The 13,033-nt window shown below is 58.8% G+C and overlaps 1 protein-coding gene across 1 annotated transcript in view; it reads right to left on the reverse strand.

Annotated features, from left to right (window-relative positions):
* COL18A1 (collagen type XVIII alpha 1 chain) overlaps positions 1-11,733 on the reverse strand; it is an 84,981-nt gene extending 73,248 nt beyond the window's left edge. The window contains exons 1-2 of the mRNA XM_080656449.1: positions 11,634-11,733; positions 11,432-11,526 (exon numbers count right to left, since the gene is read on the reverse strand). Of these exons, the coding sequence (XP_080512575.1) occupies positions 11,432-11,526; positions 11,634-11,644 (106 nt within the window). The 5' untranslated portion in view covers positions 11,645-11,733. The remainder of the gene's footprint in view (positions 1-11,431; positions 11,527-11,633) is intronic.
* Positions 11,734-13,033: the final 1,300 nt, after the last annotated feature.

Here is a 13,033-nt window from a genome sequence, read left to right on the forward strand (position 1 = left end):
GGGGGCACGTGACAGAGCCAGGACACAAGGGAGTATAAGGGGACCTGACTGATGCCTCCCTAAAACAGCCTTGACAGAGAAGGCCCTGTAGACCACCTGGAGCTGTCTGCCAGGCTAGAGAGAAATGGGGAGCCCTGTTACTAATTGACCCCCAGCTTCCACTCACTGGACCCTCCCCCCGCCCTCCAATTGCTACAACCCCTGTGACCATCACCCCCTGCTGCTCCTCCCGGCTGGATGGCAGCTCTGCCTCCCAGGTCCCTTTGCAGGAAACTTGTAAGTGCTCTGCACAGGATTAAATTTTTGGCAAAAGCTGCAAATGCTTCCGGGACACCGTCTACCCAGCAGAAGCCCAGAGGGTGCTAAGCAGGGTACCCCAGGCAGCAACTAACCTCACACAGTAGGAACCAGTGTAGATGCTACTGGGGACCCTGTGGGAGCCCGTCTGGAGCTGCAAGGGCTGGCGTCTTCCAACTTGGGCGGGAGGCGGGGGGCGGGGGGTGGTAAGCACAAGGGTAAGTAGCTCAGACGGGGCATTAGCCAAGTGCCCTTACTGGCAGAAGGCAGGCATATGTGGCAGGGCTGATGGAACTGGGCTGGGAGCAGGGCACTCAGCACACACCGCTTCCAGCAAACACCGGGGCTCCCCTCACTGCAAGGCCTCCCTGACCCCAGCCCAGCCCAGGGTCCCTTGGTGACCAGCCTAAGAGCAGCAGGCCTTCTCCATGCAGCCTTCCCTGCCCACACCCCACTGCTGGCCCCAGAAGGTTCCGGAGAGCAGGAGGAGTGGGGCCCCCACTCTCACAGGGCCTGGGGAATGCCAGCCATAATCCTGTTGCCAGGAGACAGGCCCAGGAAGAAACGGAATCGCGCTGGATTAGTGTCTAGACAGCACGACCTTTCCCCTCCTTCTCTAGATATAATTGGGACCCAAATCGTCAGGCATCGTGAGCTGATAGCACGAATAAAGGAGGAGGTTGTTTGCGGTGCCTCATGGGGACATTCCTGCAGCGAGAGGGCCATCCACTACCTGCTCTGGGGGTGCGTGAGAGCCAGCCCAGGACTTCAAGCTGCGCCCAGGCTGGGCACAAAGGGGCTTTCATCCCAGGGGACGACCCGTCTTCAATCGGCAATTGGCGATGAAAGAGCTCCCAGATCCTGGCTTCCCGGTGCCCCTCACACCCGCGGGGAGGCGCCCATTAACTCTGTGCTGCCCATGCTCCCTGCAGGCCGGGGTGCCGGGGCATATCAGCCAGGAGAGGGGCCTGCCAGGTGCTCCGTGTCCACCAGTGGCTCCCTCCCTCACCTCCTGCCCAGGGGCCAGTGTGGGACTCCAGTGGACCCCGGGGGTCTGTGGGTGCCTAAACCCATGAGAACCTGTCCCCACATGTGGCCTAGCCCAGGGCTGTGCTATTTGTGTCCAATTTCGTTTTTCTCCAGAAGCTGATCTCTCGTTTTTCTTTCCACCCATAAAAGCAACTAAACAACGTCTCAGAACCCCGTGAGCCCAGCCCCCAGCGGAGTATGTGAAATCTGGAGTTGTGAGCTGGCTTTGGAGGGTAACCTTCGGGGAGGCACTGGGGCCATGCGTCCTGTGTTGTTTCAAATACGGTGTGCTTTCCTGTTTGACTTGCATAATTTCACAAATGAAATTAAAAATCATTAAAATTGCACAACAGAACCTGGTGGGCCAGATCCCTTCCCTCGGCACGGGGCTCGGCAAAGGCTCTGAGGGGTCCCACCTGTCCTGGGGACCAGCCTCCCTGACCTCCACGTGCAGTCTCTCCCACGTGCTACGGGCCCAGCAGGATGATGGGGTTTTGAGATGTCCTCCACCCAGACCCACCTTCCCTCTGGTTAAAGTTCTGCACGGGCGGGGTGGGCTACAGCACTGCTGTCCAACTCCTCTGCTCACCAGGGAGATTTAACAGCCCAAGTCATTAGCACTTAAACCTGCTGGCTGGGCCATTCGGCAGCCAGGGTGACAGACTACGAAGGAAGGGGATGCAGGAGGGGGTCACGTGGCCCAGAATCACCAGGCCTGTCCTGCAGCCCTGGATTTCTGCTTCTAAGCAGAGAAATGCCACCCTGTGGCTCCCCCACCCCAAGACCCTGAGGCGGAGCTTCACACCTGCCCTCCCCAAGGCCCCTCAGGCCCAGAAGGCCTATTTCACAAAGGACCCCCAGGTTCCCCATGGCCCCAGCCCTCTGGCCTGTCCTGCTGGGCCAGCCCTGGTGCTGCTGAGCCAAGACAGGCCCAGGAAGTGGGAGTAGGAATAAGAGCTACCTGTACCCAGAAAGCCCCTGGGCCGCTGCCAGCTCCCAACGCGCCCCCCCACACACACCACCACACACACACACATGCAGCCCCTGCACTGTGCTGCCCTCCTTGCCCACAGGACCAAGCTGAGCTCCTGCCCCCTCGCCGGGATGTCCTCTGCTTCTGCTAAAGGCATGAACTCAGAAAAGGTCCCCGCACCAAAAACAGGTTGAAAATGTCCAATCTATGGAGGCAAAGGACAGATGTAACTTAAAAAGTCTCGGGAGCACAGCCTCCTGCATGTGGCCAGCTCGGCCATTTTCCTAAGTAAGCCAGCCTGGCACCCGGTTCCCACTCACCATCCAGACAACAGAAGGCCATCGCAGCATCCGATGGCCGAGGGCTCACAGCACCCATCCCCTCGTGCCCTGCACACCCGGTCAGCTTTACTTCATAAACTCTTTCTGGGGTCTTGGCCATTTGGTACTTTGTGGGAACCTGCTTTTGTACCATTTGTCTAATTCTCCAAAAACAGAAGGGCGGGTCACTGTCTGACCTTGTGGAGGATAACACTCCAGGCGGCCCTACGAAGGCCCGCAGGCCCCGAGCCCAGGACAGCCCCCACACCAGGGGCCTCATTAGCAGTCAGCACTGCACCCGGCAGGGCCCCCTCCACTGGGCCATCTCCACTGGCTGGGCCCCACTCATCGCTCTCAGTCCAACCACCTCCATCCCTGGTTCAAGCCTCCCACCCCTCCAAGCTCACTGTGGCCCCATGCTAGGGGTGACAGAAGCTGTTCAGCTGAAATAGTTATTATTTTAGAAAAAGCCTCTCCCAGCTCCACTGGACACCTGCCTGCCTGGAACCAGAGCCCCTTCAACCCTATCCTAGGAGAGCTCTGGGGGAACCTGCCTTTTTTTGTTTGTTGTTGTTATTGTTAATCCTCACCTGAGGATATTTTTTCCAATGCTTTTCAGAGAGAATGAAAGGGGGGGAAGCGGGGGGGGGGGGCGGGTGGGAGAGAGGGGGAGAGAGAAAGAGAGAGACGAACATTGATGTGAGACACATTGATTGGTTGTCTCCACACATGCCCCAATCATGGGTAGGGGTGGGGGAGTGAACCCGCAACCATTGACCAGGAATCAAACCCTCAACCCTTCAGTGCACAACCCGGTGCTCTAACCACTTAGTAGCACCAGCCAAGACAAACCTGCCTTTTTAAAACCCTGAGAATGAACATGAGGGGAGAAAGGTGTCTGAGCCAGGGACCCCTGGGGATGGATCCTGGGGGCCGTGGAGTACAGGGAGCCGTTTGGACACCCAGGGATAGGTGAAGAGGACCCCGCAGGTAGAAATTAATGACATCTTTCCTTCTTTCTGGTTGGAAGTCGATGGGACAGGTGACAGAAAGGAAGCTGAAGGCTGTCCTCTGAGCTGTCCTTGACGGCACCACATCAGGCTCCGTCCAGATTTACAAACCACAGGCCACGGGCAAGCCTGTTTGCCGGACGGCTCCCCACCCAATCAGGGAGGACAAGAGGCCCAACTTCTCAGGTGTCTCCTGACAGCCTTGTGGAATCTCAACAGGAGATTTTATGTTTAAAAACGCAGCAGCCCAGTAACCAGACCCAACAAGCAGAGGCAGGTGTGTGCTCCCTGGATCCCGGCAGTGTGTGGGGTGGGCGTGGCCATGCGGCTGCGTGGCCCAGAACACCTGGAGGACTCAGTGACGGGAGCTAGTGGGCTCCATCCAATATATGATGGTCTCAGTGGGCACAGCCCACAGCCACGTGCCGGTCACATGAACCCATTTCCAGCTCACAGCGCACACAGGCCCTGCCCTGATGGCTGGGTGAGAGCCTTCCCCATCGTGTGTCCTCAGAGCCCAGTGAGGGGTGGTCAGGATGCACCCCAGAAAGCCACATCCCAGGAAGCCAACATGTGGTGTGGGGTCCCTATTGTTAAGCCTGGGAGGAACCACCATCCTCCCCATTCACAGAGCAGAGACAGGGTTTCGGGCTCAATCCCCAGTCGGGGGTGTGCAGGAGGCAGCCAACGGATGTTCCTCTCCCATCGATGTTTCTATCTCTCCCTCTCCCTTCCTCCCTCTTTAAAATCAATAAAAACACATTTTAAAAATAAAAAGATCACAGCTGACATGTAGTATGTGCCCCCCCGCCCACATGCACTGCTCACCAGCCTTGCACACCTGCGCTCACGGAATCCTCACTACCCCTCATCATCCCTGCAATGCAAGCCCAGCCGTGGTCCCTGAGCCGTGCTCACCACCTGTGTCCCCTCTAAGAGGCAGGGCATAGAAATTAAAGAGAAAAAACAAAACAAAACAACTCTAATGCTTTAGGAAGTACCACATCCCCTGCTGACGGCTGCTCACAAACTCGAAAAATATGCAAAATCTGCCACTGCAGAGATGACACCACGAGCAGACGGAAATCCTCAAGGAAAGACCCAGAGTGGACGTCAGGGCCAGGGAGAACCTCAATCACCAGTGAATACATTAGAACATCACCCTCACTAATGAGTGAAAACACAAAATGAAACACTTTAAAGAGTGTTTTCCACCTGTCAAATCAGCAAGATGTTCAAAGTGATAGCGCCCAGATCAGGGAAAGCCAAGTATAAATTAACATGCCCAGCTGGAGGGGTGTCCCCTGAAGTCCCCATCCACAGCCCCCCACACTCAGCCCCAACGCTGGCTGCGGGGACTCCCGAGGTTAGGAGCGTGAGGACTCAAAGCACCCAGGGAAACCCAGACCCCACCATGGACGCACTTTGCCCGGCCGGCAGGAATCGATCTGCATCGCCTTCCTCATCCTTCGCTCATCGCAGGGCCCCCACGGGGAAAACTCTGTGGTCTGCCTCCTGTTCTTTGCGGGGGGGGGGGGGGGGGAGGGGGGGGGCAGGGCACCTTGCACAGTCATGTACACAGGCAACAGGTCAATGGCCAGAGAGACAAAGCAGTTACACGACTGGACTCACCCTATGGGACCCAGCAGGGAAACTAGCCAGGCCTCACCCTCATGTCCCAGCCCTGGACCAGCCAGGAGCCGACGGTAAGGCCTTCCAGCAATGCTGGCCCGACACCTGCCCACTTCAGCCCTAGCTTGGAAGAGGTCACAGGCATTGCCTCCTTGGGGTCAAGAGAACAAAGGGACCTCAGAGAAGATAGTCTCAGATGGTCTCCCTCCTCTCCCAAGCCCACCCTACACCAAGCCCCCTGGGGGGCTGGGTCTTGGCTGGCTGGCAGGCCTGTCGAGGGTCCTGGAGTGTCACATCCTATCTTCTCATACCCGCTCCCCCCCCCCCCCACACACACACACACTGCACAGGGCAGGGCCACTCTTGCCCTAACAGAGTCAAAGCAGCAGCATCCACGTGAACCACCTGATTCCTCACAACATGCAGTCCCCTGGTGTCTAAATGTTCGCGTGGAGAAAGCTCTCCCTTCACCCTGGGGCCGAGAGGCGTACGGATTCGGGGCCTGGCAGAGGCCATCCAACCTCCAGCCACTGAGCAGCTGAACCAGCTGCACTTCTCCAGCTGCGTGCTCCCAGGAGCTCACTTCTTTTCTTTTTTAAAATATATTTTTATTGAGTTCAGAAAGGAAGGGAGAGGGAGAGAGAGAAACATCAATGATGACAGAAAATCATTGATCGGCTGACTCCTGCACATCCCCTACTGGGGATCGAGCCCACAACCCTTGACCGGAATTGAACCCAAGACTTTTGAGTCCACAGGTCGAGACTAGCCACTCAGCCAAACCGGCTAGGGCGCTCACTTCGGATGGCGGGCACCGTGATGCGGTTAACGGATACTGAGATGCGCCCTCCCAGCACTGCTCTCACACCAGCTCCAATCACTCCAAAATAGAGGGGCGCCTCTCACAGTCACAGAGAACGGCCGTGCTAGCAGGTCCTCTGCAGACAGGAGACTCTGCTGCCCGTGCCTGACAGTCTCAAAGGTTTCTGAATCTACTCAAAGGAATAGTGCGAAATGTAAAAGTGAGTACTTCAGACCAAAAGAAAGGAAACACTGAAAGAATAAAAATTTAAATAAATCACAGACTTTCCGTCCAGGCTCTACCAAAAGCAGTCAATCAACCCGTCGACAGCACAGGGTGTCTGCAGCTCAGACCCAGGCCCTGCCACTGCAACCCATCACTGAGCATGTTCGTCACACAGGCCCAGCCACTAGCTTCCCAGCCCGGTCCCCAGCCTTTGGCTCTGGTCTGATGTCCCTTCCCAGGAAACACCCTGTAAAGGTCCACCCTGACCCATAGCCAGTGTCTGGGCCAACTGGACCTAACACTGGCTCATGCCCACCACAAAGCTTCCTGGTCTTCCAAACACCAGGAGTGGCCAGAGCCCACCAGTCACTCCAGCCCAGTCCTGGGGGCCCCCGCCCTACCCAGCCTCATCACAGATCAGCCCAGGAGTGACCCCGGCGGCCAGCGTGGAATTCCAGAAAGATGAGCGGGCCGGCACACAGGCTCTCCTTTCTGGGCTCTCACCGAGGCCAGCCAGAAAGGCCATGCTTGGGCCTGCCTGTGCCGGAGGAGCCGGCAGGCAGGACACGCTCCTGCAGGCGCAGCGGGTGGAGCAGACACTCTGCCCTGAAGCGTCCAAATTGAATCTGACTCAGCGCATCCGTGATCAAAAGCTCCTTCTGACAGCCGTTCTGCGTGGCCCGGACCGCCAATCTAAAGTATGAGGTATGCCATCGGCCAGCCAGCATCCCTCTTCCACCCTTGCCAGCACTGGGCAGTGCTGGGGAGAACAGAAAAGCACCCTGCCCACTGGGGGCTTCCCGGCACTGAGACACACCACATGGTGTATGGAGACACAATGTGTGGTATAAAATATAATGCACATGTATTATACACACTGTGTGGCTTTACAAAGTGACCACCTGCTGCTCACGGGAGCAGGTTGGCGGGGGAGGGGGGGGGCGGGGAGCAGCCCCAGATAGCCTTGGAGCAGGGTCAGGCACAGGTTGCCCCAAGCTGCCTCAGGGGGATCCAGACCTGCGCTGAAATGCTGGCTCCTTCCTGAACTGAAGGGGGGCACGTAGGGGCCAGGGCCCTGTGGTATCTGGCAGAGGGCTGGTCCCAGACCTAAACCATCAACTATAGCAGACCTAGGGCCCAGAGAACCATGTGACCTAGCCAGGCAGCTTCTGAGGCAAGAGCATGGGTACCTCTCCCATCTGTTCTCACTGTCTTTCTGGGCCACTGTTGTCAAATGTGTCCAAATTAATAATGTTATAAGCACGCCAAACATGTCTTTTAGTTTTTTCACTACTGTATCTCCCTCCCCACAAACTGCATCAAATTTCAAGGAGTTTTACGTGTCAGGTCCTGTGATGCCCACTTTCAACCAGGCTGGTGCCTGAAGCACGGAACAGCTGCTGCTTAGCCAGCTGTGTTCTAGTGGGAGGGGCTGCCGTCTGGGCAGCATCTGGTTCCCACAGCTAGCAGCTAACCCAGAGCCTCCTCAGAGAGGAGAGGGACACCTCTGCAGGTGGGCCTTGTGGGAGGGGTCACTGAGGCAGACCTGGCCTGGGGCCTGCTCATCGGTCAGGGCTGCAGCGAGGCCAGCTTGCTCCAGCCACACTCTCATCGGACCCCTGAGCTCCCATCCTGGATGCCACCCCTCAGCTGACTGGCCCTTCCTATTTAGCCCTGATGCCATGAGGGATGAGGCGGCTTGCTGCACACATGGAATCAGAAGACTGGGCTTTGCCCTATTTCCTTCACTGCCTCATGGAAAAAGTATCAGGGTGGACTAGGGTCTCTGACACACGCTCCAATGCCAAGACTTGCAGGGGCCCAGTGTGCCCTGACCTCAGCAGCATGGAGAGCCTGACAGAGCGCCCTTTGGAGCTGGGTGGGCAGCACCATCCTGAGAAGCAGCTGGGCCACCCAACTCTGGACGGACAGCTGAGTTGTGGGCATCAAGGGACTCCTCTCCCTGTGCTGCACGTGGGCTGCAGCCTGGAGCTGTTCTGGGGCAGTGCCACTGCCCACACCAGAGCGGGACTGACACCCCACAGGGCCCCTCCCACTCTCCCAGGGGCCCAGAGAACCACGCCTTTCAACAGTCTGGATCAGTGGTCGGCAAACTCATTAGTCAACAGAGCCAAATATCAACAGGACAACAATTGAAATTTCTTTTGAGAGCCGAAAACCGACTTCTGTGCATGGGCCACAAAGTTTCAATCTCACCGTTCGTGCGCGCCCGCACGTGGTATGTTGTGGAAGAGCCACACTCAAGGGGCCAAAGTACCGAATGTGGCTCGCGAGCTGCGGTTTGCCGACCACTGGTCTGGATGAAGAGAAAACCAGACACTTTGGTGGAGAGAAATCAAGTATATGTGTGTGCAGGTGTGTGCATACATGTGTGCATGTACATTGTGTGTATGTGTGTGCACTTGTATGTACATGTGTGCACATATGTGCATGCACATTTGTGTGTGTGCACATGTGTATTTTTTAAGGTGAAGCGAAGGCAGGTGGGGCAGGGCTCTCCCAGAGTCCCACGTGCACTCTCTTTGGAGTCAGTTTCTAGATGGAGTCGGTTTTGCTCCTTCTAGGTTTCCTTGCTCAGGACTTTCCTCCCTCTCCTTTTAAAGGAAAACAGGAGTACCTTGAAAAACAAGTTTTGCTGAAATTCAAAACTATCTTAGAGGTCCCACACCTGAACCCTGAAGACTCCCCAGCGGGTTAGCTCTGGTGACAGCTTTACCTAGAAACACGCCAGCCTGGGACTAAACCTCTTTCCCATCAGCCTCGGTGCACGATGACAGATGCCACCAACACAGGGCCATCGGATCTTGGCTGTGTTTTATAAGCCCAATCCAGCAGCTCCCCCAAGTAATGGGGGGTGGGGGAGCTGGCAGAGTCTGATGCTGAGGTCACATGTGGGAGAGACCAGGCTGGACACTGTCCTCTGCCTCAGCCTTGACTCTGACTCACGAACACCTCCCAGGGGCCAAGGCCATTTTAGTACCCGTGAGTCCACACACTTCCACCTGCAAAGTTGGGGGGGGGGGCACAACACTGAACCTCCAGAGTCATCAACACTGCTCAGCCCCTGCTTCTGCCAGGCTTCCTCGTGGGGGAAATGCACAAAATGCCACTCCAGAGCATCAGAATCACGGAACCAATCCTTGCACAAAACAGCAAGACTTTTTTTGTGTGTCAAGTGCAAGACAGAGACATGGAAAAGTGCATCATTTTTGGTCAGAAAAAAAAATGTGCAAATCTGAAAACTGGGCCTAGAATGTTTTTTAAGGGTTTCTAGAACAAATTGAGCCCCTGCTAAGTCAGGATCTCATACAGGTTAGTTCTTCTTTGGTAACACCTGCGGGGAAGCAATTACCATCCCAATTCCAGGGGACTCAGTCCCAGCTGGGTATGGAACCTGTGTCCTCCCTGCCAGGAGGGGCGGGTGGGTGGGGGATGGGCAGCCCACAGCCCCCTGCTGAGCCTGCTTCCTGCTTTAACCTCCAGGTTCAGAAAGAGCCGCATCCCATTAGCCTTCCTTCCTCCCTTCTGCAATAAATCCCACTGCAGCCCTGGTGGTGGGACAGGAGCTAAAACACACACCATTTTCGAACCTCCAGTGTCTACTTTTCTCCCTGTGACCTGCTTATACCTGAGGGTTTAGGCTTACAAATTCCTGCTCCAGCAGCAGGAGTCTGGGCCTGTGGGTGTCCTTGTCCTTGGTAAGCTGACAGGAAGGGCCCTGAAGCCATGGCTATCACCCCCCAAGTGGCCCTGAGGGTCAGTAGGAACTCAATCATGAAAGGTCAAACGTCCCCCAATTCCCTCCTGGAGTAGATAAGAAATTACCTGCTACCCACCAGCAGGTGCTTTTGGAAGATGTTTACAACATACTATTTAAAAAGGTCTGCCCTGCTATTTAACCTAAACCGGCTGGAAACAATGTAACAAATTATATCATTTTTCTCTCCCCAGAATGGTGCCACCAGTCAGGTGCCTCCTCCCTCGAAAGCATTGGCAAGCAGGTGTGTTGCTTCGGCGGTGACCAGTTAGTTTCCTGTTTTCAATGGAGCCAGGAGGAGAGGGCTCACGAACGTCTCCGCACAGCATCCTAGTCTACCAGTGGCACAAACACGGGTCCCTGGGGCGGGGGCTCCCCTGGGGTCTGGCATCCCTCCACTCCCGCAACACCGCCTCTCCCGGGCCATTGTTGGGCATGTCAGGAAGAGGGTCTGGCAGCCCCGCGTGGTCGGGAACCGGGTCCCAGAGTCCCAGAAGCAAGTGGCAGAGGGAGCGTTAGCGCGCCTGGAACGGCGCCCTCAGCACAGTTTGCGGCGCACGCGGGAAAAGCGGCGAGCGCAGCCAAACAACGGACTTCTGCGCATTGTTCTCCGAAGGCTCAGCGGCATCAAAGGGGACCGCTCGCAACCCGACACCGCAGCAACCGCGGGACCGAAGCCTGGCGGCCCCTGCGACGCACAAAGGCTGGCCCTGGGGAACGCGAGCAGTTTTTGCCTCAACAGGTTGGAAACTAAATGGTTTCACTCCAGACCGCACTGTCTTCCCCGGAGACCTGCCAGCCCCGGGCGCGGTCACCCCCGGAGCCCAGAGGCGCAACCCACTGAGGCCGCTCAGGAGCTGGGAGGGGACGAAGCCAGTGACGGCGACACAGGCCCCCGAGCGGTGGATGCGCGGGCGCCTCCAGAGCCACCGCGAGTTCTAACAACTGTCCCCGCGGCCACAGCCCCGGCCCCTCGGTGGCCCTCGGCCGGCAGAACGGACCGCCGAGTGCACCAACTTCCCTGCGGAGTGGCCGAAGTTTGGTCACGAAGTTTGGTGCCGAAGGACTCACGGCGTGGAGGGCCCGCACCACCCCAGTCCACTCCCTGGATCCTGCGGTGGCGGGGGTAGCGCGAACCCCTGTAGCCGAAGAATGAATGGCCAGCGCGGGACACTCGGAACACAGAGCCGCGGCCCCACCCCGTTCCTCCGCCAGCCGCCCGCGAGCCACCAGTGCGCGTGGGCAGAGCTGGGGCCGCCTCCTGGGACCAAATCGGAGATGGGCTGGAGGTGAGGAGGCCGGCACCGCCGAAGACCCGCACACAGCGCTGGGGTGCGGGCGGCCTGGAGTCCCCGCAGTTCTTACCTGGCTCCGCCGAGGCCGCGCGAACCCGGAGCAGCAGGGCCAGAAGTGGGAGCACGTCCAAGAGGCATCGCCGCAGCGGCCCCAGACCGGGCCACCTGCGGGCGACATGCCACAGGTTAGTTCTCCGCACGCGTCCCCCGCCCGCCCGCCCGTCCGTGCGACCCCGCTGCCCCCGCCCGCCTCGCGGCCCCGCGGTCCGCACCTCGGCGCCATGCTCTGCGGCCCGGACGGTCTGCTCAGCGGATCTTGCACCCTCCGCGGCGGTGCGCCCGCTCGGCCCTCACGCTCCGGCCGCCACCGGGACGGGCAGGGGGCGGGGCGGGGCGGGGCGCGAGGCGGGGGCGGGCAGGGGGCGGGGCGGTGAGGCCGGGAAGCAGGGCCCGGACTTCGGGCTGAACCAGGAGGTGGGCTGGGTTGAGCTGGGGCTGGGGGACGGTTGGCCAAACCCCTGGCTTGGAGAGGTGACCGGCCGCTCCCTCGGGTCCTAGCACCCCGCGCAGTAGCGTGGGGCGCTTTCTCCCCACCTCCCTGCCCCAGCAAGCGCGGTCCACCCGCGCCCCCGCCCCCGGAGAGAGCCAGTCCTGCCCCAGCACGGGGCGCACGTGGGATCCGGGCTCCCAGCCCGGGGCAAGGTCTGGACAGACGCAGCCGGCCCGGGTTTTATTGGGGAAGGTGTCTTTCGCGGCCCCCAGAGGAGTCTTCCTCGGGCCCTGAATCCGGTGGGGCAGCGGGAAGACGGGCGATTTGAACAAAGGCGTTTATCGCTGGGGGACAATGGATGGAGGGGGAAGAAGCTGGGCTCCTGCCCAGCCTCGTGAGCACATTAGCCGCGAGGTAATGGCTCCAGCCTCGCTGCCTCGGCAGGCTCAGGCCCAGAACCGTAGCGCTCCCCACGCTGCGCCCACCGCCGCCTCCTGCGGCCGCCCACGACGACCCAGTGCCCCACGAGGCTTCAGGTGGCCGTCCCCACAGCGCCGGCCGCGACTTCCGCTGGGTCCTGCCCCATTTTACAAAGAGGGAAGGACTCCGGGAGGGTCGCTGAGAAGGCCGGCCCACTCCACCTGTGCACCCCTGCCCCCAGGGCCTGGGCCCCTCTCCCTCCCGGAGGTCCAGCTGCCCCTCATCACAGCCTTCCCAGCCTCCCACCCCCAGTGATGTCCACTTGGTTTCCATCGCCTTGGCTGGTGCTCCTGACCCGGTCTCAGCTCCGTCCTCCCAGCAGCTGTGCGTGGGATCCTGTCTTCACACCCACCCAGCAGGCCTCTCCACAGAGAACCCCTCATACCCGACCTCTTACACTACCTGGCATTGTCCTGGACCTCGTCCCACTCCCTTGCAGGAAACAGAGGCCCCAGTGCCATCACCCTTGGCTTCTAACTTTCTGTGAAACCTACTGGATCACTCCTAAACGCCCTGCTCAGCCCCCACATCCCTTCCTGGCCCGGTCATCTCCTGCCTGGACCTCAGCAGCATCTGTGCTGCATACCCCACTAAGGCTCTCTGCACCTCTCTTGCGCCCCCACCCCCAGCACATTCTGCTGGACAATCCCAGACTTCATTTCTCAACCAGCCTAGAGACCTTGTCCCTGGCAAGGCCCCAGC

This window comes from Plecotus auritus (assembly GCF_963455305.1).
Source record: "Plecotus auritus genome assembly, chromosome: 2".
NCBI classification, from domain to species: Eukaryota; Metazoa; Chordata; class Mammalia; order Chiroptera; family Vespertilionidae; genus Plecotus; species Plecotus auritus.